The 26919-nt window shown below is 29.8% G+C and overlaps 1 protein-coding gene across 2 annotated transcripts in view; it reads right to left on the bottom strand.

Annotated features, from left to right (window-relative positions):
- LOC129915851 (uncharacterized) overlaps positions 1-26919 on the bottom strand; it is a 337223-nt gene that overhangs the window by 164611 nt on the left and 145693 nt on the right. For both annotated transcript variants that reach the window (XM_055995543.1, XM_055995542.1), the window contains one exon: positions 7028-7211. In XM_055995543.1, the coding sequence (XP_055851518.1) occupies positions 7028-7211 (184 nt within the window). The remainder of the gene's footprint in view (positions 1-7027; positions 7212-26919) is intronic.

The following is a 26919-nucleotide window of genomic DNA, read 5'->3' as shown; positions in this document are numbered from 1 at the left end:
TTTACATGTTTTTTACATAAACGCTGTAAAAAACTCGATATAAAAAACCTGCACAACACTGATTATTCTTTCTTTCTAATATTAAATGTTTTTGAGAGTAGTCTTTCTTGACCATTTTGAATCATCTCATATCTCGAGTCATGGAGGAAGACACATTTCCTTAGCAAATAAGAAGAATTTTGAACGTTTGTCCCACGATAATGTAAGATTGATTAAAAATCAAAATCCTGACTCCTTAAATTGTTCTTATTTTTGGTACAATGGGGCGTATACTTAACTTTATGATTTTTATTTTTATACAAAAAAAAAGAAATTTACTTATGGGTGAGTGTCAAAGCAACAAAGAACAAATTCCTTTGTTCTTACTTGCTCGGTAGGGTAAGTCTGTAATGGCTGTGTGTCAAAAATAAATTTCAAATTCAACATTACGATATTGAAGACATTCCAAAAAATTTGGGTTTTTCTAAAGACTCAACGTTTTTGGTTCGTTATTTTTTTATTTCAAATATCTCTTTTAAAACAAATTCCTTCCATATAACTCTTTTAATTAACTCAAAAACGGCTTTAACGATTTCGATTAAATGCACTTCCTACCTATTTTGATTTTTGAATAAGGTATTACTTGAAACATAGTTACTCGTTGATATGTTTTTTTTTTTTTTCAGCCAAAAAGACGATAATAGAATAAAAGAGATAGTATCTAAGACTTATATGGCTTAAACAAATTTTGAAGTCGATTTTTTTTTTAGCCAAAAACTATTGAACACAACAAGAAACATATTTGTATGAAAAAAATGTCATGGATTTGAAAACAAAATGCTTTGTTCAATCAAAGTTTGTTCATTAATCCCAAACGTTAATACTCATAGAGAGCTTTAAAAGTAAAAGCAGATATAGTAACGAAAATATCTATACCAGTCTGATCCCAAATTAAAATAATAACAAGTGAATCCTTATCCTTCAATGCATTCAATTAATTAGAATTAAACTGAACATATAACCAATAAACTCGTATTTATCAGAGTGTTTCCAGCAGTAATCAGTTCATTTGGTCTATTGGTCGATTTAAGCTTGTTTGTTCTTATGTTCTGATAGTACTTTATCCTGTTTTTCACTTCACTTGCTTCGTGAAGTTGTTGTTTTTGTTGTTGTCACTATCGTCCTATATTCAAATTCCTGATCCTTTATGTGTACTTAGTCAATGTAAGTAATAATCCGAGGATGGCCTTGTTATTAAATAGTGGTTCTTCTATAGTTATAAGTTGTTGCCAATGACAATATGGTCCCAAAGGAGCAGGTTAATCGGAACGACAAACGAGAAAACCCGGAAAAGGAAATAAAAAAGGGGAGAGAGAAAAATAAAATAATTTTCTATTATTTTCGCATCATCTCTACATTCTTGTGTTCAGTTCGTTCATAGTTCCTTTTTGAAATCCTTCAACCAGTTTTCCATAAAAGTACAGAGTAAAAGGTACACAAACAAGCGTAAGCTTCTCAGTTATAGATCCATAAAGTGCTCAGTGTACTCCCACTCCCAACTATTATACAACTATCCATACGCAAAGATTTGGAGTTGGGTTCTATGTGAATGAGTGTGTAGATGAAGAGTGTAGAGCAGAAGGAAAAGAAGGAAGCCATTTAAATAGTTTTGCTCTATATTTGGTAAATGGTGCTTTGGTAAGATTTATAGACTAGTGTTATGAGCGAAAGGATATTATGATTTTATTATGAAATATTATAAGCGTATTGAAAATGTATGTTATATAGTCGAGAATGGTCTCGGGTTCATGTTTTTGAATAGTTTTCTTCCTTGCTCTCCATCAGGCTTATTTTTTTTTTTTTATTTTTCGTTTGAAGGAAGGCATGTATAAACCCAAATTAAATCATTTTTGTTACAAGAGATTAACATTTTAAGAAAATTAAATTATGTATTTTCCAGAGTATACCTATATTCTAACTCTTCTCCTTTATACCGATGGTGGTCCGTCAGGAAGGATTGTGGTATGAAGAATTGGCTTGGGAGATGAGTTTTATCGGATAAAAGGATACAAAAACGTTACTAATCTGATGAGGCATTGTTTTAAACACTCAAAGTGTTTTAATCTTGAACCGCATAGCTTAAATCTTTTTGCAAATAGAGTAGATGATTATAAAGGGATGATTCAAATTATTGTTTTATAGTTCAGTAAGATTTGCAAATCGTCGGGGGAGAACAAAATTGTTCTTAGTCTTTAACAAATCCTATGGAGTTTAAACAATTTTCTTTCCGCAGACAATTGTAAGTCCCTAATTTGATTTGATTATTATTACCCAATTGGGACATAATGTTAGTCATATTTGGGACATAAGTCTCATTTAGGACATAAGATCCACTTGAGATATAAATCCCACTTGGGACATAAGTTCCACTTGGGAAATGAGTCCCATTTGTAACATAGGTCGTGAAAATAAAAATTGGAAGTTATGTCCCTCTGTGATATTTTCTACCTCTTGTGCCAAGTTTGTAAAAAATCAAACTTTTTCAAATCATTGTACTGTTGGCACCAATTTCTCTAGAAAGTTATTGTTTGATTTACACAAAATTTGCCAAACCTTACAAATTTCAATATGAATCCCGTTTCTTCCCCAACTTTCAAATTAATTAAATTTTTTTGTCAGATATGTCCCTTTGCTGAGCAATTTCACTAAACATCAAATTGTTTAAAATGTTCTTTGTGTCAAAACCTAATTATTTCAATGAACTTCTTGTGTGAAAGAAGGTCCCCTCTTAAATACATCCGTTTTTTTTTTCTAATTACTGGCCACTGTCATTGGGATTACTTTTCCCTCAAATGTTTTACTTTTATAACCTTTTTTGCCGCAAGAAATAGACTACAGACAGCAAAACGAAAAAAAAAAGTATCCTTTCATGTTAATTCTCTTGATATCATTCCAAGTGTAAACGCACAAACTGAAAATAAACATTTGACCAGACATTTCCCTTTCCCCTCCACACACAAAATAATAATAATCAAACACAGTTAAGCCCGAAGCTTGTTACGAAAATTAAAGGGAAATTCACGTCATTAACAGTCTCAAAATTTCATAAAGCTGTTTGTCCTCATTTAACCGAATACTTTTTTTTTCTCTCTTCATCGTCAGGATAACCGACATGACGACGACCGAAAAGCTCAGAAGGATACAAAAAAATATAAAATACCCAACACAAAATATTTTTAATTACATTAAAGTTGTGTTTCATTTTTTTTTTTTTTTTTTTTGATTTTATTAACCGAAATGTAATTTTGTTCATTTCTAGGAAGGGAAACAGACGCACAATTTGACAGAACGAGTTTATATCCTTTATATCCTGTTTTTGTCCCCGATCCGAATCAGGAAATCTCGCTTGGTCATGGTCGTAAAAAAGATTAAAACTCTATTACCCTTGAATGAAAAAAAAAAAATAAATAAAATACATAAAATCCTTAAACCAACAGCAACAGTTTAATAAATAAAAGTTATTATTCAATTTTTATTGTGAACACTTTTTTTTTTTTTTCTACCTCAGCCAAAAGCTCAGAGTCGGTTATGGTTGATGTGATGGTGCTGTGTATATTATATTATTTGTTGAAATGCTTTGCCAGGGATTAAAAATGCTCAACCCAAAAATATTTGGGATCAAATAAAATTTTCATAATTATTTCGGGCAAATTTATTTAGTCTGCTTTTGCTTATATCAATTTAATTTTCAATTTTGATTTTTTTTTTGGGAAGCAAAAAACACAAAAAAAAATTGAGAGGAATTTTTCATATTTGCGATTTTTTTTTAATTTTATCTTATTTTTGCAGAAGGGAAAGCGATTAAGTAGGGTGATTTGGGGATTATGCGGCATTTGGTGACATATTGCAAAATGGATAGGTACTATGCCATTTGCTTGGATTTAATAATTCTGAAAAAATAGGCGGTGACCACACCCCCTGAATATGCCACAAGTTGCTGAAAATTTCTGAAGTGATTGCTTTAGACTAGCTCAACTAACTTAAATTTTACGAATTTGAATAGAAGTTAAAATTTAAAAAAACTCTTACAAAAAAAATTGCGAGCGCTTCGAAATTATTCAGACTTTAAAATTCTGCTTTCTTCATAATTTTTTACTGAATCCTGCTTTTTCCTATTGTCTTTTTAAAATAAAAAAAAGAGACCCAATTAAAAAGTTTCCGAACCAAAACGAAATTCTGCGAAATTGGTCAATTGGTAAAAGATAGTTTTAAAAAATTGGAGGAAAAGTGGATTGGGTGAAAAAAATGTTTTCTTTTTTCATGTGATATGCTTGTATTCTTTTGGGAATGTTCTAGCGATAGTGATACAATTTTTCAATCCTTTTTTATTTGCTCTATAGGGCAAGTATTGGTTTCGTGTCGAAAAAAAAATTTGAGGTTTTAATCAAAACCAACATTACGATGATGGAGAATTCCAAAAAAGTGGGTCTCGCAATTCCGTCCGTGCGTCTGTACGTCTGTGCGTCTGTGTAGTTGTGCGTCCATCTGTACACATTTCCACAGCCTAAACGGGTGGACGGATTTTCTTCAAATTTGAATCAAATTTGATACAGATGATTTTTATGGAATTCTGAAAGTTGGTTTTTTTTTTGTTTTTTTATATCTCGTTTAGAACGTATATCCTCCCATACAAAAAAATACGATATTGCGAATTTCTCGAAAACGGCTCTAACGATTTTGATTAAACTTTGCAAACGTAATATTTAAGGCAGTGGAAATAAAATTGCATTTTTATTGTTTCTCAAAAAAGTCAAACAACAAAAAAAAATGTTCATGCCCTAAATGTCGGCTCTTCCCCAATATCAATTTTTTTTTTTAAATTTAGAGCCAGCTTTTAAAATCTACAAGTAGACTAACATAAAAGTGCTTTGAACTGCAAGAGCAAGTACGTGCGACCTCAGTCGTGCATTTTATTTTACTTGCGATATAGGCACTATATATCAAGTAATGCTTTCCTACAAAAAAAAAGTTGAGATAACATTTTTCCATGACATTACGATGGTAGAGAATTGCCAAAAAAGCGGGCCCCGGAAGTCCGTCTGGCTGTCTGTCTGCCTGACAGTCTGTCTGTCTGTCTGTATAAGGAGTTACAGCCTAAACGGATGGACCGATCGACTTCAAATTTGGTATGTAGTATTTTTTAGAGACTCTCCAGATGGGTTTTTGGAATTCATTTTTCTTTTGGACCAAAAATAACGGTACTTGTCATATACCGATTTTAGTAAAGTTGAAATTGCTAAAAAACGGCTCTAACGATTTTGTTTAAAAAATTTAAATGTAAGTTTTAAAACAAGGTCCATTTTCTAATGGAAAATTTTTTTTTGAAAATCATTATTAACAGTACCTGCCATAGAACCGTTTTTTTTTTCAAATCCGATTATCTCCGAAACTGCTTATTCGATTTCAACAAAACTTTTTGTGAAGAAGCATTTATACAATTTTAATATAAGCCAAAAATAAAATTTCGAAAAAAATAATTTTTGGATTTTTAAAAAAAATTTCAAAATTTTTTTTTAAAAAATCAAATTTTCGATTGAATTTTTTGAAATTTTGGTTTTAGATTTTGATTAGTTATTTCTACAAAATGGCATACCAATTTTTTTCCAAAAAATTATTTATAAAAAATTAGTTTAAAAAAAAACGGCTCTAACGATTTTGAAATTTTTTTTTCTAAAAATGCATTTTAATATATAAATCAAAACTGCATACTTGTTTTGGAGGGCAATTTGATTTCAGATTTTATTTTATTTTTTTAAAAAACCAATTTTTTTTTATTTTTTTTTTATTTTTTTTTTTATTTTTTTTTACCTATATAGTAGGTACCTACATTTTTCAAATTTCTATTTAAAAAGTCTTAAAAATGTAAGCAACTTTAACTCTAAGAGCAAGTTCGTTCGACCCAGTCGTGCATTTTATTTTTTTTAATATTCTTTCTGCTTCTTACCCGGGTTGAAGGAAAACTAAAATGCACAAATTATAAATACTAAAATATCACTAGAGTTTGTTTTTCTTAATTTGTTTATAGTAAAAATATCACACATACACCACAGTGACCCGTGCAGATTTAAGTTTATACACACAGAGAAAAATAGACCACATAAAATAGAACAAAAACAATAAGATTTCTCTATGGTTTTCATCCAAGAAGGAAACCTTATTAAAACAATCGGGTTTTCCTTATTGTTTTAAAATCTGCAAAAAAATAAAAAAAAACGATGACCAGGCTGGGAATCGAACTGGAGACTTCAAATCATTAGTCGCCCACCTTACCACCTGAACCAACCTACGATGAATATATTGATCGCGATTTTTGTTCTACTGCTAAGTTGCAAAAAAAAATCAACTTTTCAGTCAAATTTTAATAAGATTTTCTCTATAAAAATAATAAGAAATCTCCTTAAAAAAACCTTATTAATCGTTGATTTTAATAAGATTTCCTTATGAAATGTATGGACGGTAAAACAATATGGCAATCTGTTAGTTTTAAGCGGGTCATATTTTTCTCTGTGCAGGATTCCGTACCGTAGGTAGGTACATAAGAAAAGTTTAAGTGGTAGTTCTACAGAATATTTTAAGAAAAAATAAAGGCTTTACCTACCTTCAAAGCTGATATCACTTATCGATCATTTGAAAAAAACTCTCTCTATTTTCGGTGATACAGGTACTAGGGAAACGCTTAAAATGTAGCAAAATATCGATTACTAGAATGACAATATCTCGAAACCCTAGCTGATATAAAATTTTTGACTTCGGATTCAACTTTATCTATAAAATTCAAAACTTTCAAATCTTCTACCATAACTTACCCTATTATCCCCTATCATAACACAGTTCTAATATTCGAAACAAAATTCCTCTTTAATTCAATTTGCTAGAACGTAGCTTAATGTGTATTAAAGGAAAAAAAAAGTTGTTGTTGGAATTTAATTAAAAAAAAGTAGATATTTCCGTTGGCAATTGGTTTTGGTTTTTTTTTTTGTTCACTTACCTATCGTGGGCAAAAAAACTTAGTCTAATTGTATGGGAAGGCCCATACTCGCCAGCGAGCAATTCTCTTTTTCTACGATGGCGTTTTTGTTCGATGTGTTTTTGATGAGCGGCATGCAATTGTGCCCGATCAAAATTTGCTGCTTCCCAGTGACGTATAAAGGGGCTGAGGTTTTGTGTGTGTCCTAGAAGAGAAAAATAAAAGACAAATTAATTTTGTAGATTTTTAAAGAATTTAATTAATTTAATAATAATTTAAAATAAGTAAAATAAGTATATTGATGAAAATAGTCATTTCCGTGACAATGCTATTATTATAAAAGATTGTCAATTCAATTAAAAATAAGATTTCTCTTTAGAAATAGATCTTTGCCGATAGAGATGTTCGTTTTAATGAAGATTTCCAAGTATCAGTTCCCATTTTGATACTAAGAACTCATTAAGCCGAATCAGTTATTGATACATTACATGGTACTGACAAACAACAAAATATTAATTACTTTTTCGTGTGAAAAGTGAAACTTAAGGTCATCTTCTAGGAACATCTAAATTATTTTGGATAAATTATATCCACACCAACGGACTAAAATGTTATAATTTCCTTTGCAGCATTGTGGTACAAATGCGGTATGGGATTATTCCACATCAGGCAGATTTAATCTAAAGTTAATTATTTGCCTACCGCTAAGTTATACATTCAAATCGAATCCTTTACTTATTTAGATTCATATATGTATTGATGTATGTATGTTGTTCCAGTGACACCCAATATTAACATGTGGTTAGTAACTTGACCCGAACTTCGATTATATTGAACCAATTCATTGCTTTTGGGTTAGGTGTCCTTTTACACCGATATGAGGTACCTATACAACATACCACCTTCAATCATATACATGAGGGCACTATTTGAAGGCGGATATAGGATAAGGGAGGAACAAACATCACACACAAATTTTCGTTTGTTAACTGAATAATTGAAATTATGTTGATGCTGATGATGATGTGTTGATTTTGATATAGTGCGGCTATAGCGGCTATATTGAGTGGTGCACCAACTAATTACAATTTAACTTGTTTAGGATTACTATTGTTGACTGTCGGTCGTCTGTATTTGTTTGTTTAATTAAAGCATTGGACTAAAATAATTTTAATTACAATTTCAGTTATTTTGTCTGCAATTTTTTGTAATACATTTTTTATTTTTAGACCAAAAAGCTGGGAAATAATATTTTTGAGACAATTTGTAGTTTGTGAGAGGCGTTCAATATAATATACAATTATAGTAACCTTGAACAGACTTGCTGATTTGTTTTCTGTTTTTCTTCTTAATTCAAAATTAGGAGAACTTTGCTACTTATCTTATAGCTAGTTATGCTTTTCTTGAGATTTCTCAACTTTTTGCAAGGAAATAAAAATGAAAGTTCGAAAGTTTAAAATTATATAAACCTTGTTTGTCCTTCTTACCGTGCTATTACAAAATTTGAAATTTTCAACTTTGGGTAGGTATGGCGATGGGCCCTCTCATAGAATATTTTTTTAAACAATTGTGTCTTTGTTGTGTTTTATAACTCTGCGATGATTATAAGGGTAACTTTTCTTGAACATTGTTGAAATTCAATATAAATGATAAATTACAAGTGTTTTTGGATTGTTTTACTTAAAAATTCAGTAAAATTCTAAAAGTTAATAAGTAGAGTAACTAAAGCAAATTATTAAGGAACCCGGCCGAACAGCTCTGATTTTGACGATTTTTTTTTTTCAAACGTAGGTAATTAAAAATACTTTAAAGTCTATAGATTAAAAATTGCTGGTGTTGCCGTATTGTTTTTTAAAATTAAAATTAATTTTTTTTAACAAAACCATTTTTTTTGCTTAAATTTCATAAAACAAATGATAGCAAAAGATTCTCTAGGTAATTTAAGGAAAATATATAAAAGGCAGTAAGGGACAATCTTCCATCGTTTAAGCGATAAATGCAATTTTTTAACGTTCTGACCTCAAACACAAAAAAAATATTTTGAAAACAACGGCAACACCTACGATATTTTAAAATACATTTTTAAAAAGCCAGAAGCTCTTTCTTACCTCTTAAATTTAAATCCACTAAATTTAATCCGAATTTTTGAAAAAATGGTCCTCAAACTCAGAATTAAAAAAAAAATGTTATTAGAAAAATTTTAAATGACTTTTTTCCAAACTTTTTCTAATAAAATATGAATTTATTTTAAAAAAATTTTTGGCCATAAATATTATCAGTTGAATTTCGAAGCAAAAAAGGTAAAATATATCACACTTTTGAAAAAAAAAAAATGAAAAATTACTTCAATTTCAATGGTTTTTTTTTATTAAAACTGAATTTTTGCATTGAAATAATTAATTTTCTCAAAGACTGTGGTAAATAGGAACTTTAAATTTTTGCTATTTAACTTTCAACAGTAAGGGTTATTAAATGAATAAAAAATAATTTTATGTTTAGATGTTGAACTTTAAAAAAAAAAATAAGTTACATTTTTTTTCAAAACTTTTATTAAAAAAAGTTCTTCGAAAATGGAATACTTTTTAATTTTTTTCATAAACCGTATTACATATTGACATTTCCTTTTATAATTTGAAATCATAATAAATGCCGCCAAAAAAATTTGAAAATAAATGCATTTTATATTACGACCAAGTTTAAAAAACGACATGTTAAAATTTTTTCAATAATTTTTTTTTTTCAAAAATTTGAGTTCAATTACCATTCTTTCAAAAGCCGTTCATTCAATTAACTTAATTTTAATTTTACATATATGACTAAGCTTCTAGCTTTTAAAAAATGTATATTTGAATATTGTAGGTGTTGCCGTTGTGTTCAAATATTTTTTTTTTGTGTTTGAAGTCAATTAATAAGAAAATTGCATCTATCGCTTGAACTATGGAAGATTGTCCCTCACTCCCATATATTTTTTTTCCTTGAATTTCCTAGACAATCTTTTGGTATCAATTAATTTATGAAATTTAAGAAAAATTTTTGAAAAAAAATTGTTTTTGTTCACAAAAATCTTCAATTAAATTTAAAAAATCATAACGGCAACACCGGCAATTTTTAATCTATAGACTTTAAAGTATTTTTAATTACCGACGTTTGAAAAAAAAGATCATCAAAATCTAGGCTGTTCGGTCGGGTTCCCTAATATTGCCAATTTTTGAGCTTTAGTTACTCCACTAATATGTATTTATAAAAATAAGGAAAATTCATAGAACCAAGAACTTTATTTGTGTTGAAAAAGAAATATGAAATATGCGTTTTTTAGCCATTTTTAATAAGAACCACTGGAGTTGTCTTCATTATTACTTTACAGTTGTAATAAAGTGTTTTGCTTCTTTTAGACCTATAACAACTTTCGTTACGAAAGTGTAAATGTGAACAAAAAATATATTAAACTTTTTTTCAATAACGTTTTTTGTTTTTAATATTTTTATTTGCGATTTAGTACTTTTAGGGCAAGCTTAGGATTCTTTAAATAAATCGGACTCGATGCGAAAAAGTAGGTGTCGAAATTGTGGCTCTCTTTCGGTCTGTCTCTCTCTATCTCGAGCGACACCCCGTTCTTTGGTTTTCGATAACAATGTAAACAGTTAAAATAATACCGAAAATATCAATAAATCAATGGGTTTGACTGCAGTTTTTTGTTTGTTAAATATTTTTCAAAACATTGTTACACAAACTTAATTTTATTTACCAACTTTTAGAATTCTACAAAATTTTTGAAGTGAAATAACATTAAATATTAAGTCGCGTCAGTTTATTATAAGATCCTTGTCGAAAAGTCGTGAAATTTGGTACACTGAACAATGTTAGTTTACGAAAAAGCTGCCTACTTTTCTTTTATTCTAATTGGCAGTGGACAGAATAAGCGTTTAAATAGAATTTTCTTTTTCTAAAAATTCTTACTTTTGTAATAAAAACATATTTTTTGAACCGTTATTTACGGTGCATTGATTTCTGACTTTTTCATATACGTCAAAGCTGATTTAAACGAAATTTGAATGTTACGTCTAAGTAACATCATTGAAAAGTCTAAAACTTTCAAAATCTATAGTGATGATGGATTAAAAAAAATTCAAATTTTTTTTATTTTTTTTTTTTTTAATTTTATTTGTATGAGTGTCTAATAATAATTTCTTCAGAACAGCATACCTCCCAAATACAAATAAAAAAAAATAATTCCTACAATTTTCGAAAAAAAAAAGAAAATATGCCAAAAATTCTGTGTTATAAAAAATAAAATGCACGACTGCTCTTAGAGTTAAAGTTGCTTAAATTTTTAAGACTTTTTATATAGAAATTTTGAAAAAAAAACAAAAATAAAATAAAATAAAATTTGAAATCAAATCCAAAACAATTATGCAGTTTTGATTGATATGTTAAGATGCATTTTTAGAAAAAAAATTTTTAAAACCGTTAGATCCGTTTTTTTTTAAAACTAATTTTTTATAAATATTTTTTTGGAAAAAATGTTTAAAAATGAAATTGGTATGCCATTTTGTAGAAATCACTTATCAACACCTAAAAACAAAATTTCAAAATAATTCATTGTCCCGTTTTCGAAAATTTGACTTTTCAAAAAAAAATTTTCAAATTTTTTTTTTAAATCCAAAAATTATTTTTGTCCAAATTTGTTTTTTTTTTTTTTGGTTTATATTTAAATTGTATAAATGCTTTCTCACAAAAAGTTTCGCTGTAATCGAAGAAGCAGTTTCGGAGATAATCGGATTTGAAAACAACGGTTCTATGGCAGGTACCGTTAATAATGATTTTCCAAAAAAAAAATTTTCATGAGAAGATAGACTTTAGCTTAAAACTATCATTTGAATTTTTTGAACAAAATCGTTGGAGCCGTTTTCGAGATATTTTAATTTTACTAAAATCAGTATATGACAAGTACCTACCGTTATTTTTGGTCCAAAAAAATTAATTCCAAAAATCCTTCTGGAGAGTCGCCAAATAATTTTATTATTCTTATAGTTACATTTTCATATTTTAAATTAGAATCCGAATCTAAAAAAATCTATGAAGTCACGTTTTTGAATGTGTGAAATTTTATTTTTAGAAAGGTTCAACATTTACAAGGCTATGGTCGTTAATAAATATGGCAATTTCTTTCAATTTTTGTTGGATAACTTCAACACTAGTATTGGCTTCTTTCACACATACTGAATTGTTAGCTTATTTTGCGACGAAATTGTATTTTAGAAATTTATAAAAAGCTCTAATTTTTTATAAGTCAGAACAAAAAATGTTTGAATAATCTGAGGTATTTGAATCATATCAAAAGTGTTTCAAAAGAATCATCACACCCTTTGCTTCATGAAAAGGGCCCCAATCATAACACCAGCTAGTAATGATGTTCATTTGTTAATCCACTAATGTTTATTAATGGTGGTAGTGTTATAAGCTTTAACCATTCATTCAACACTCGTCCTTATTAGTATGTAAATGCACCGTGAGAATTAGAATGCAAATGATGGTCTTTATAAATTATACTTTCAGGCTCTACCTATCCTTATTCATTCCATCATGTTTTATCCTTTTGTAAATCAAAATACAAATTTTCAGCTTGAACATGCTAGCAAATAAAAAATAAAAAAAAAAAATTATTCTTTTGTGTAAAAAACGTTTCATTGAAATATTTTTCAATTGCATAGTACAGAGAGAGTGCGAGTGCCTTCATCATATTTTAGATGATGGAAAACCATAAGTTTGCAAGCCTAGCGGCATTCAAAAGTGTTTTGCAGTGAAATCAACATTTGTACAAGAATACACACACAAATAAAAACCAACATCAAACATTGTTTTTTTTTTTTTTTTGTGCGAAGTATAAACCCTAACCCCATCTAGTACATTTCTATATATTTCTCATTCATTTTTATATGGACGTGTAGAAATTCTAGAACAAAAAAAATTGGTAAATAACATTCTCGAATATGGTTTTACTGAAAATAAACTCATTGCAACGGTGTGTGGTGATGGACCTGGCTTTTATTAGTCCATTTTCCGGCACCTTTTCTAAAAAAAAAACCTATTTTAGCCAAAGTGTACGTATAGCTTGGTGTATATAAGTTGTAATCTATGGCGAGAATGACCTAAATGAATTATATTGTGTGCCTGTGCATATGTGGATGCGAAAGGGCTTTATTACCACCTATCCGAAAAACTTCCAACACTCAGAATTCAGGACTCTGGCAGGACGTCAGGTTCAACAAAAGATATAAAACCAAAAAAAAAGAAGGAATCACATTCAAAATAAAGTTAGAACACATGTGAAGTCTATGAAAAATTATTTTTTTTTTTTGTATACCTAACATACTCTCTGGAATAGACTCATGTATTTTTAGCAAAAAAAAAACCAAGTATCTACAGGAGCATAAAAAACCTTCAAAATTGTTCGTTAGATATAGTATCTAGATATAAAGCTTTTATAGTTTTATTTTGGACACAACAGCAACAAAAAAAAAAAAAAGTTCAGTTCATACACTTCCCTGGCAAACAGGAAATCATAATAAACTGGGAATTTTGTAGTCGGATGCAACATCACGACAACGGATGGAAGGTTGTAAAATTGTATTAATTTTTTTTTTTTTGTTATTGTTGTTTTTGTATTCTTGAACATAACTGAGGTGAACATAAAATCATAAAATCCTGGGTATTTTCCGGCACAAAATTCTGTAACCCTAATGCATATATAGATGGACGTGTTTCCGGGTAAAATATAAAATAACTCTTCATCATTTGAAAATTTGTTAGAAAATAAATCTCAACTTTTGCAAAAAAAAATAAAATTCTAATGAAAATGAAATGAAATGAAAAAAAAAAAGTTTTGATGAGTTAGAGTTTTTTGTTTCATTTTTAATTCAATGGTCACACCGAACCGACATAACTCATCACCAAATGAAATTCATGATTGAATTGTGCCTTAGGTGTCGTACAGTTTGTTTGAAAAGAGTTTGACATTTTATTGAATAGTTTTGTTTATTTCTAGTATTTTATTCCGAGAGAAATTTAAAAGCCCAAAGGCTTACAGTGGATTTTTCTCATTGAAAGTTGACAAAATGAATACAATTTTACCAGATAATCCGGGGGATAAACAAATGACTTTAGTGCTACAAAAAAAAAAAATAATTCAAATAAATTGTATTCACATTTTCTAAAAAAAATTTCCTCATTCAGTATGAAACCAATGCTCATTTTTCATGTTATTGAATGAGGTCAATTGCTCTATTTACATACCTATACATATTAGGCTGTGCCATTTTGAGGCATCTTTCGTTTTTTCAAATAAAAAACAGGCTCAATATTTTTGAAAATATGAAGCAAATAGTCTCTCAAAAAATGAGCTCTTAATATTAATATTTAGAGGTCATTTTTTTTTTCTAATTTTTGTAACTTTACAATAAGGCATTGTAAAAATTAACTGTAATATTATTCTTATAGTAAATTAAGCGCTCTACAAAATATCTCCTAGAAATTTTTTCATAGAGTCAACCCATTTGAAGTTATTCAAACTTAAAGTTCAAAATAAATGAAATTATGACTTTTTTGGGTAAACTAATACTGATTGATTGAACTTTTTTTTTTGCCACAAGAACCAAGATATACTTTTCTTTTCGATCTCCAAACGATGTATACAAATACATATTAAATCATTTAATGCACTACTTGTATAGAAAATTTTGAAAAAAAAAATATAAAAAGTCGTTGCAGCGGGTTTTTTTTAAACTATGTTTTTCTATAAGAAAAAAATTCAAACTGTAAACGAAAACAAACAAAAAAATTCTGTTCTTAAAAATATATTACTTGAGACAAAAAAAAAAAACAAATGTGTTAAAAGTTTTGTTGACCAGTTAAAAAAAATTAATTTAGAAAGAAAACGTGTTTAAACTTTCTAAGTTGAAAATTTTCAATATAAGGAATCACAAGTCAAACGCTTCTGCAAATAGGACATTAAGAAAAAGGTTCTTAACATTATATATTTTTATTTTAAAAGTAGGTAAGTTCCATTATTTGCGACATAGCACACAATTTTTAAGGAAAATCACTTGAGCCATTTTTGGGAAAAGTTGGATTTACCGTATTAAATAATAAATAATGGTACATAATTAAATACTACTTATTCTCTTACTTTAATATTTTCAGTTTGATTTAAAAAAAACACTCGTCTAAAAATACAAAAAATTGAGGAGTTTTTGAGTAAGAGATGAGAAAAAGTAACACTCTAAAAGTTTTCAAAGCCAGCATTATTTTTAAAACCCTAGAACTGAATATCAGGTGGACCGCGCATTATTTTCTATAATAATTGATATAATTTGCTCAAAAAAATCTCGAATCAATTATTCTGAGGTATACTCAGATTATGACTAATAAATTATTTACTGTGTAAATAGTAAAATAATGCTTAAGTATTTGGAAATTAAAGTTGTTGTTTATTTATTATATATCACCGAAAAAAAAAAACTAATATCAATTTAACATTTTTTAAATATCAGCCAAAAATGCTCTATAAAATGTGTTTTATGATATTTAAAATGTTAAAACAACATTTTTATTATCAGGATGATATTTAAATGTCACATTTTGGAATTTTTTTTTGATATTTTATTATCATTTTTTCATATCAATTTCTCATTCCAAATTATTGAAAAATATTAAATAAAAAATTTTTAATGTGTAGGTACTAATTTAAAGGCGCTTTGTGTTTTTTCGAAGTAAAATGTATGATTTACTGAGAAAATTTGATCGGCACTAAGATTTTACTTCACATAATTTGGGAGAAAATAACAAAACAATTATCACCTATAATAGAAAAAATAATATCACCATTATTTTGTAAAGAATATTCCCTTTCAGCAATGTTTTGAAAAAAGAAAGAAAATTCTTAAAATAATAAAAATAATAAAAATGAAAAGGAAAGAAATAGGTTTCATTGTAATAAACTAAAACGTAAAATCTAGTCAACATTGATATTTTAATTGTCATAGTGAAATTTTCACTTTCCACTTTAACTTAAAAAAATGTGAAAATGATATTTTAATTGTCAAAGTGAAATTTTCACTGTCCCACCTGAAATTAAAAAATGTCAAAATGATATGATAAAATATCAAAATTAATATTTTAATTGTTGGACGACTTTTGTCACTGAAAAATGTTAATTTGATAGCTGTTATTATCAAATTTTTTTTTCGGTGTATATATTGTATAAATACGTTTTTCTATGTCACACCCGTTACTATTTTCTTTAAATTTCCTGCGAATATACAATATGTGACCTAAAAGTCACCATATCAGACTTTCCGAACGTCCCACCCGTTACATATAATCTTATGAGTTTGTGACGTTGAAAGACATGTTTACAACATGTAATTTTTAAAATACAGTGCAACACGGATATAAGAAAGACTGAAAATCCCAGAAATTTTTTTCTTATAACCGAGTTTTTCTTATATAAAAACTTCGGATTTAAGAAAGAAAGTTTCTTATATATTAAACACGCATATAAGAAAAAAAATTCATGATATATCTGATGTGTTAAAATCCTGAAAATAAAGTCGGTCACAGAAGATTTCTTTGCTGTCGGGTACAAATGGGTTAGATAAAAAAAAATAGTTTTTTGGATTGCTATTGGATTTCAGTCAGTTTTATCTCTATCGTTTGGTCCTATCGCAAAAGGTCTTGAATAGATCCTTCCTTATGAAATAATTCGGGCCAAAGGATTTAAATCAGAAAGTTTTTAAAATTGTGTGGGGTGTAAGTTGACTCAACTCTTGTATATATATTTATATAAATTTTTATTTTTTAAATAATTAAAAAGGGAGATAAAAAAGGATATCCATGTTTCTACGGTATTATACTAGGTCAAAAAAATTCTCACATTCGGTAATAATTAATTTTTAATCACATTGATATTTTGAGCTTTCTTCTATAAATTAAACTTTCTTATCAATGTAAACAGTAAAAAACTTTAATGGATAACAAAAAAAAATGAAAGTCTTTTCTTCAACAAATAAAACAACTTCTTTGCTATTAAATTGGTAATTTACATAAATTATTTTAAAAAAAGCTTTGATAAAGGTTTGTTCGATGAATTAAATTTCTTATAGGAGTTCTTTTTTATTCTAAAAATTGATATTGGTACCTAAAAAAAAGTTTCTTATAACCGTGTTCTCCTTAAATGCGAGTTTCTTAAATAAGATTACTTTTAAAGTTAAATCCAAAAGACACGGTGTTTTTGGTTGTGTTTCTTATAAGCGAGTTTTGCTTTTATAAGTGTTTCTTATATCCGTAAAATACTGTAATTTAATAACTTAATATATAATAGATGTTGAAGCTACTGCGGATGTGAAAAAAATTAGTGATCTGAATCACAATATAATAGACTCTAAAGCTATTCATTTCCTAGAACCCTAGAGCGCCAATAAATTTACGAAAATCCAACCAAAAATAACTATAGTCCCTTTTCATTTAAAATGCCAGTCATCATTTTGCACTTAAACCCAAAACGAAATAAAATGACATTTCAAAAATAACTTTATTCGCCCAAAACACTATATACTAAAGCCCTTTTTGTTATGTCACCGGTTGGTTTGAAAAAAAAAAAAAATTGGAACCCTGCTTAATTACGACGATAAAACTTTATTTTTTGTTTCTATATTATTTCTACGACAAATTTTCTTGTTTTTTTGCTAATGATATTTTTGTTTTTGCCATGTTAAAAAATTGTGAATGACCATAAGGAACCATGTCCCATCCTATTGCCGGATGACACGTGAAAATAACAATAAAGTCTGGGGGTTTAGTAGGTTCCTAGTCGAAACATAAAAATAGCTTTGTTCGATTTTTTTTTTGTGTTTTCTTTTGATTTTCTTGTGTTTTCTTTTATTTTCTTCACTTTTCAAAAGTTTAATTGAGAATTGTGACATCACGTAGTTTCATAGAAACTTTGGTTGGTCCTTATGGAGCTCATATCCTACAGACGGTCCGTTTTAATAAGAAAAAAAAAAAAAACAAAAAAAAAACAACAACATAACTGAAAGGTAAATTTTTTTTTTAAGATTCATGTGAGTTAAAACTTTTTCAGTTTGAAAAGAGAGAGGGTAATATATTTTTGATGATATTTATTTTTTCATTTTAGGTCTTAGTTTTTGAAAAGCAGTTTTTTTTGTCTTAAAGCTTAAAAACATCTGCCAAAAGTTGAAGAGTCAATGAAATAATATGACTTATAGACGGGATAGTGGTGAGTAAAAGTAAAACACTCAGAAAAAAACTTGTTTTTTATTAGAAAATATTTATGTTGCCTTTAGGGTTTCAGGATATAATGGTTCGTTAATGAAGTTTGTATTTTTTGCCTTGTTCTTCTGTTTCCGGTAATATTGTTATATGTTGACCATTTTATTGCTGTGGAGCTGTGTCATTTGTACAATAAGCTGTATTTCCTCAGGTTATTGTTCTGGATAAGAAGACATTTTTGAATTGAAACATTGCTTCAAAGGTGCCCTTTTAGCTTTTCTAATTTGACAAGGTTATATTCCCGAGTAAAAAACAATTTAAAAAAAATCTTGACCGCGGCACCACAGCTTCACCATCGTCGTTTGTCGGAAAATTTCAGTGCACCACCGCCGCACCACGACTGCACCACGTAAACCCTATTTCATTTTGTATTCGCTGCACCATGATACATACCTAATTTTGAATTAATGAAAAATAAAAAAAAAAAAAACTACCGACGAGAAGGAGATTTGAACCCGAGTATCCAGAGCATTTTCAATCAGAAGTCCAACGCCTTAATCACTCGACCACCAAGTCATGTTTGTACGAACTGGCAATTTGTTGCTTAAGTCAAAATAACTTTGAAGACGACTTAAACATTTGTATAAGTACGAGAATAAAATTTTTGATCACGGTGCAGACGTGGTGCGGTGGTAGTGCACCGAATTTTTCATTCAAAATGTAATGATGCGGACGTGATATAGTCGTGGTTCGGCGATTTTTTTAAATATTTTTTCAAAATGGAATGGTGCGGACGTGGTGCAGCGGTGTGGTGGTGCGGCGCATTGGAAATTTCTGATAATGGTGTAGACGTGGTGCAGCGGTGGTGCGGTGGTCAAAAAGTGGTGCGGACGTGGTGCAGAGGTGGTGCGGCGGGATTCCATTTTTACTATATTATGTTGCGTTGCACTAATATTTTTTGTACACCTAAAAAGTTGTTCCCCATGGCGCAATGGTTAGTACGATGGACTGTTTTATTGAAGGTCTCTTCGTTTACACACAAATCCAGTAAAATTGGGACAAGTTAACAACTCACCATAAAATCAAAACTTAACTAGCCCAATTGTCGACAAATGTAAGTCTACAATCGTATTATGAAGTAATGCTCCACCCACCTATGTGGACCAAAAGTCATCACTGCATTCGAAGTTGCGGTCCAGTTTGTTGTTTGTTCCGAATTTCTACAGAGTAGTTGTCTATATTTTCGACTTTCAATTTCATAGATTCACTGATATCAAGAATTTTACCAAATTTCAGCAGAAAATTCAAGAAAATTTTATACTAATGCAGAAAAGTCGATAACTCATTCTCACCACAATATCGCGACAGCAATTTTTTAATAAAAAAAATTCCCAACAATTCTATGCAACTTAGTTGTCGACCTAAAAACGTGTGTAAACCAAAAAACTTCAAAACGTGATTCAAGAAGTAAGAAGAAGAATAAGAATAAATTCTAGATACATACAGTTTGATAGGTATGCAGCAAGTTGCGTGCACACAAAGACCGCACCGATAAGTACAATGCCACTGCTGCTGCTTGTTGCTATACAAAATGTGCGATGCATGAATGACTGCACAATGCACTTTTCAGGTGCTGTTGCAATCGACAATGTGACGTGAATCAGTGATAGGTGGTAGCTGCTGGCTGGCAGCTTCGGCGGCGGCAGCGATGCAGGTTTTGAAAGGTCTCTTTTTCTTTTACTTATCCTTTTCCTTTTCCCTTTCACTGTGTGCTGTGTGGCAAATCGTGTTCTATTGTGCATAATAAACATGAACCGTCGTCGTTGTAGTCCCTATAAAGAGTGCAGCGCTCCAACCAACCAGCATCATTATAAAAGTTATTCGAGAAAAGAAGGTTGTAGAATGCGTGCCATTTTGCTGCAAACACTTCATCCATCTAACAAGTTATATAGAGAGTCAAAGCCAGCCCTTTCGATATGATGGTGACGACCGACCGAACGACGACACGGTGATGATGGTGGGCAAAGGCAGCAGGAAAATGTTCTTTCGCTAACTGCACTCGCTTGCTGATGCACTATTGCGTTTGCTCCTCTGAATAAATTTCCATTGTGTTCGCTCGGTCGCTGCGCTGCGCTGGTGCTGATGGTGTCGCTAAAAAGGGTTCGCATTGGCAACGCGCAAACAGGTGTCATGGCGGCATGGAATACTGCAAACTATACAAACTATACAGACTCTGTTTTCAATCGCGTCATCGGCATCAGCAATAGAGTGCAATGTAGTGTGGTGATGTAATGACAGACACGACTGTCAAAGAAGTTGTTGCTCACAACTTTTATAATACTTGTCATGCTCGTAATTCCTTTTTTGAATAGCTAATTGCAACGAACCGAAGAAGTGGGGTCATCGATTCTTCTTGAAAATAAAAACCTGGTTGCGATGCAACTTTTGGTCATTTAAGCCATTAGTGGAAGAGTCTTATTGCCATATTGTTTTGCAATTACTTTCCCAACCGATAAACATGAATTCCGCTGATGACAATCGAGCAAAGAAATTGCAACTTCTTCGAGGTATGTAAGTTTGATGAATGCAATAAATATACAACTCCAAGAATTAGATATGCGAATAGAATTCGCATTTGCCAATGAAGATGTGATTTCTTCTTGGGAATTGGACAAAATGGCAACGTAAGTTGTCATAACTTTCAAGTGATTGTTAAAATCTTCCTTTTTTTTCTTCTATCAGTATCAGCGTAACAGGAAAGGAAACTTTTAATTGTCTTGAGAGTTTTTATTACTGACGAATAAGAAAAATATCGTATTCAAGATAGTTGATGCAGAAAAACAATTTCATAAAATTGTGTAATTATATGGTAGAAGGATTTGATACTATAAATTTGCAAGAAACTAGCGAAAAAGAAATTTATTTGAAATTAATTTAGAAGCAGAAAACAAAAGTAAAAAAAAAAATCTTCAAGGTCAACTCATGAAGCGTGTAACAAATGGTATTTAACTCATAAAATATAATGAATTTAAGATTAAAAAGGAGAAGAGAAAAAGAAACTGATTTCAAAAATAAAATTTATACTGAAGTTATGGAGATGAGTGGTCATACAAGTAAGTTTAAGAGTTACAAAAAAACTTTTTCATTTATCTAAATTTTAAAGTATAGTAATGCAAAATGTATATTTAATAAGGCTTACAAAATACAAATTTACGAGTTTTCACATTCTTATGTAGACCTAGTTTTCTTTAAATGGAAAGTGATTTTTAGTCCGAGTTTATTCTAATCTTAGGGCCAATTTATTGAGCCTCCATTAAATTTTGAAATTTATCGCTTTAGTTAACGGCCTCGTTAAACTATTGTTGCCTTTAAGTATACATCATTAAAAATTCATTTAATTCACTCTTCTTTAGTTAAAGTCCTTACTTTTAATGGAAACTTTAAATTTAAAACTCTGTTAAAAATATCCTAATAGTACAGGAAAGTTAGTAAAAATACAGACATATTGTGGAACGAAATATAGGACGGCTGAATTTTTTAAATCTGAAAGAGGGGTATTAGAAAAGCTTAAGTCCTGGTTTTCGGGACGCCACCCCCCTGGCGAAATCCGCCATTTTGGAAAACGCGAATCGCTCTATATCTCCAAAACTATTTGTTCTAGAGAAATGGTTATCAGGCCAAAGTTCTTGGAAATTTAATAATCTTTTTCTTTGTCATACAATATTTTTCTGTGCGGGCAATAGTTTTGAGGTTATGTTGTTTTAATTTATTTTTTTTCGGTTTTTTTAAGATTTTATCATTCCCGATAATAGTAACATAATTGTATATACGGTACAAGTTATAGACCATCAAATTTTCAATAATTTGGTATATTTTTGAAAGTCATGCGATGTATGAGTCGAAAGTTATTGATCTGAAAATTATAGTCTAAGTACAGGAAAGTTAGTAAATAAAACAGGCAATTTGTGAAACGAAATATAGGGAGGCTGATTTTTTCAAATCTGAAATAAGGGTATTAGAAAAGCTTAAGTCCTGGTTCTCGGGACACCAACCCCATGGCGAAATCCGCCATTTTGAAAAACGTGAATTGGTCTATATCTACTAAACTATTGGCTTGACTGCATAAGTTGCTTAACCAAAGTTGTAGGTAATATAAATATCTTTTCTTGTGCATTCACTGTTTTTCTGCGAGGACAACACTTTTAAGGTTATTTTCCTCATTGTCTATGATAGAAAAAAAATTTTTTAAGCATGATTAGAGTTGTAGAACATCAATATTCCATTAATTTGGTATACTTTTGAAGATTATATGATTTTTCAAACCAAAGATACGGAATTTTAATAGCAGGGATTTTCTAAAAATATACTAATATGTTTTTGCATAAGGTTCATACCTAAAATACTAAATGGTGTCCGTAATGTAAGAACAAGAAACATATGATATGAGAGGAAGTTAGTTATTAAGGTGGGTTATGGTAAACCGTAGAATATTGTGGTACACATATTTTATTTTAAGTCAAACATCTAACTTTTATGATGCTAAAAAATTATGTTTCTATCATAGAGACTGAGAAAAATAAAAAAAAATAAAACAAAAAAAAAAAAACAAAATAACCCCAAAAAAGTTGTCCTCGCTGAAAAACAGTGCATGTACAAGAAAAGATATTTATATTACCTACAACTTTGGTTAAGTAACTTATTCGGTCAAGCCAATAGTTTAGTAGATATAGACCAATTCACGTTTTTCAAAATTGCGGATTTCGCCAGGTGCTTGGCGTCCCGAGAACCAAGACTTAAGCTTTACTAATACTCCTCTTTCAGAAAGGGCCGTCTTTAACTATCCTGGGGCCCTTGGGCACACAAGAATTTGGGGCCCTTTTGGAAAGTAAAATTAGTACAATGGTTGGCTAAAAGGCAATGGTTGGTTTAAAAGGCGTGCCAATATATCGTTCCATATAAAGTACCTAGTGTGTATTATTGGCAGGGGGTACCAATAATTCTTGCATTGAGACATCAGTCTTGCCACTGCCAATAATTGTACCTACATTTATACTGCCAATAATTATACCCTGTATCCGTTATAAGTTTCAGTTTGAAGAATAGGAAAAAAACGATTTGTACGTGATTTCCAAGAGCCTTTTTTTTATTTTATTTAATGTCTCTTTTTCAACGGATATCTCCAATATAAAGTTTTCCAGATATTGCAATTTTCTTAAAAACGGATAAAAAGAAACATGTATTGCTGCAAATAAGGCCGCACTTTTGAAATAAGAAAAATATTTTTTTGGATAGTTATTAACGGTACCTACTTGCCATAAAACTGATTTCTTAATGTAAACGACACAACCGATTTTAATGAAATTTTTTACATAAAAAGGTTTATACTGATATTAAAATTAAGAAACTTAAAAAAAATTATTTTTGGATTTAAAAAAAAATTAATTTTTTTTTTTGAAAAACCATTTTTTTTTTTCAAGGTTTATTTATGTGTCAATCTTTAAATACGAGAGCAATTCGCAATTAAAATTAAAAAATGTTTGGGGTGCCAACCTTTGTACCATGGGGTTTTCCATTGAACCAAAACATTGATGTACCGTCGACGAGCCGGAAATAATTTTTTCTTAAACATTTTCCAACGGAAAAAGTATTGATGTTTTTTTGCCGACGAATTGATTCTTTTTTCGTCTTTTAATACGAACCTACACATATTTTTACACTGATTTTAAACGCACTACAAATTTGACAGTTTTGCAAACTTCAAACGAAATTATTTTTTAAGGAAAAAGATAATAAAAAAGATATTCGTTGTTTTTATTAATAAATAATAAATAATCTTACTACAGTGAAAAAAAAAAGATATTTTTCTTGTTTTTTGAAAATATTATTGTCTTATTTTTTTTTGAAAATTGAATTTGGGTTTGGTCGTTTGGCCACATAATTTGTTTTCATTTTGAAAACATATATTTTCCGTATAGGTGTAGAAAATACTTTGATTGTTTGGTTGCCATATAAAAACTAAAATTTGTTGGTAAATGGTCTGCCCGACAAAAATGTTTTAAGAGTAAATGTGTGAGAGAAATTTTCGTTCCTTTGGGGCCCCCTGAGAATGGGGGCCCTGGGCACGGGCCCCGTGTGCCCTTATGGTAAAGACGGCATTGCTTTCAGATTTGAAAAAATCAGCCTCCCTTTATTTCGTTCTACAAATTGTCTGTTTTTTTACTAACTTTCCTATTTTTAGACTACAGTTTTCAGATCAATAACTTTCGACTCATACATCGCATGACTTTCAAAAATATACCAAATTATTGGAAATTTGATGGTCTATAACTTTAACTGTTTAAAAATTTATGTAACTAATACCGGGAATGATAAAATCTTAAAAAAACCGAAAAAAATAAATTAAAACAACATAACCTCAAAACTATTGCCCGCTCAGAAAAATAATGTATTACAAAGAAAAAGATAATTAAATTTCCAAGAACTTTGGTCTGATAATCATTTCTCTAGGATTAATAGTTTTGGAGATATAGAGCGATTCGCGTTTTCCAAAATGGCGGATTTCACCAGGGGGGTGGCGTCTCGAAAACCAGGACTTCAGCTTTTCTAATGTCCCTCTTTCAGATTTGAAAAATTCAGTAGTCCTATATTTCGTTCCACAATATGCTTGTTTTTTTACTAACTTTCCTGTACTAAAACATAAGAGCTATGGCCTGTAAGTATTTTGGAGCCGTAAAACGCCAGGCGAAAGCACACAGACGAGAGTTACGATATACCATCAGTGGTAACCAAAGACTGTTACAATTGCAATGTTTTGGGATGATTACAATTATGCAGCATCTCAACCCTGATTAGTTTTACCTCGTGATTCTTTTAAAGTGAAGAAGATTATCTAGTTTTTGATAGATCTATTACTATATGTGCTTCTTCTGCGCTCAGCGAAGTAGATGAGAAAAATCTAAAATGAAGTGTTGTCTATTTAACCCTCATACGTCATACCCGCATGGAAAACAATTTCTGGCGAGCCGTAGTCATTTTAAATTGTAACTTATTTATGGAATAAATACATATGAATAAATACCTACCCTACAAAAATATTCTATTCTGGACTGTTATATGTACATACATACAATATTTTTGTTTTAAATAATAAAGAAATAATAATTGAAATGACATTTGACGCTAACGGAGAGTGAATAAATAGAAATTCTTTTTTATACCTCCATTTGCTCTAAAAATCCCTCTTAAAAGGTCGAATTTGGCTTTTTAACTAAAAAGACTTTTAAATTTAATGTTCAATTAGTTAATGATTCCAAACTTCAAAAAAATCCTTTACAGAGACTGAATAAAAAGAATTTTGTTTTTAATTTTAAAATTCCCGTTTTTAATGGCGATTTAAGTTTAATGGAGAGTCAATAAATTGGGCCTTAGGTCCAATTTATTCACACTCCATTAAATTTAAAGTCGCCATTAAAAAAGGGAAATTTTAAAATTTGTATGCGATTTGACAGTTTTATAATTTTTAATGGAGCCTTTAAAAATAATGGAGAGTGAATAAATTGGGCCTTAGTCAAATTAATAAAATTTTTTGTTATAAACGAAAAAAAAAAAACTTTTTAATTCCTATGAAAGTCAGACCTTGGAAATTAATATTATTTTTGAAGTCTAAATCCGAATTTTTATGGAAAGCTTCTACAATGTTCAATACTGAACAGAAGTTCAGATTTGACGGCGAAAATAGGACAGTTTCATCAAAAACTCGTAATTAAAAAGGTTCAGTAGTTTAATTAAACTGAGGTTTAAATGTCCCCTCAGAAATTTGAGATAACAAGATCTGAGATCTACAGAATGGAGTGGACGCTATTAACCGTGTACCTACCATATTTGTATTTGAGGATATTTTGACACCTTTAGTCGAGTTTATAGCTAATAACCAAGTAATGACCTAAAGTCACTGTTTAGGTACTAGATTCACAAATGTTTGTAGTTCCTTTTCTGTAGAACTCTAATCTGAAGTCAGAAAAATTTGATTGGCCTCCATGTTTGAAATATTAGATACAGCTGTTATAAAATGACAAAAAACCGTAATTTTGGCCGTTTTCGACACTATATTTTTATGTGTTGTAATTTATTATAAACAAATTTGCAACGGTTCTTATGAGAACTTTTTGTCTTCTTCCAAAAACTTCCGAACTTTTTTACTGCCCGAGATATCTTAAGTTTAAGTTAATAAGCCAAAAACAAACTTCACATTAACTTAAGTTTAAGTCGAAAGGTTTGATGGTAGCTGGTGAACTTGAATTCGAAATCGGAAATATTCTATTAGCCTCCGTTTTTTAAATATATTACCGCTAAAAAAAAGTTTATTTTGCATTTTCTAACGGTAATATTTCAAAAACGATGGCTAATAAAATTTTTCTGATTTCGGGTTCGAGTTCAGCACTCCAAAAAACTTCAGAAAAGTATATTTTGGTTTTTGCAACAAAGAAAAGTTACATTTGGTTGACCAGTGCTGTTTTTGAGCCAAAGACTTATATTAATCTTAAGATATCTCGAGTAATAAAAGAGATATCGGAAAGATTTAAAAAGTTTTTGGAAGAAGGAAACTAGTTCTTAATGGTTCCGTCGCA

This window comes from Episyrphus balteatus, chromosome 3 (genome assembly GCF_945859705.1).
Source record: "Episyrphus balteatus chromosome 3, idEpiBalt1.1, whole genome shotgun sequence".
Classification (NCBI taxonomy): domain Eukaryota; kingdom Metazoa; phylum Arthropoda; class Insecta; order Diptera; family Syrphidae; genus Episyrphus; species Episyrphus balteatus.
Note: the sequence above shows the minus strand (reverse complement) of the source record. Positions and strands in the feature narration are given on the sequence as shown.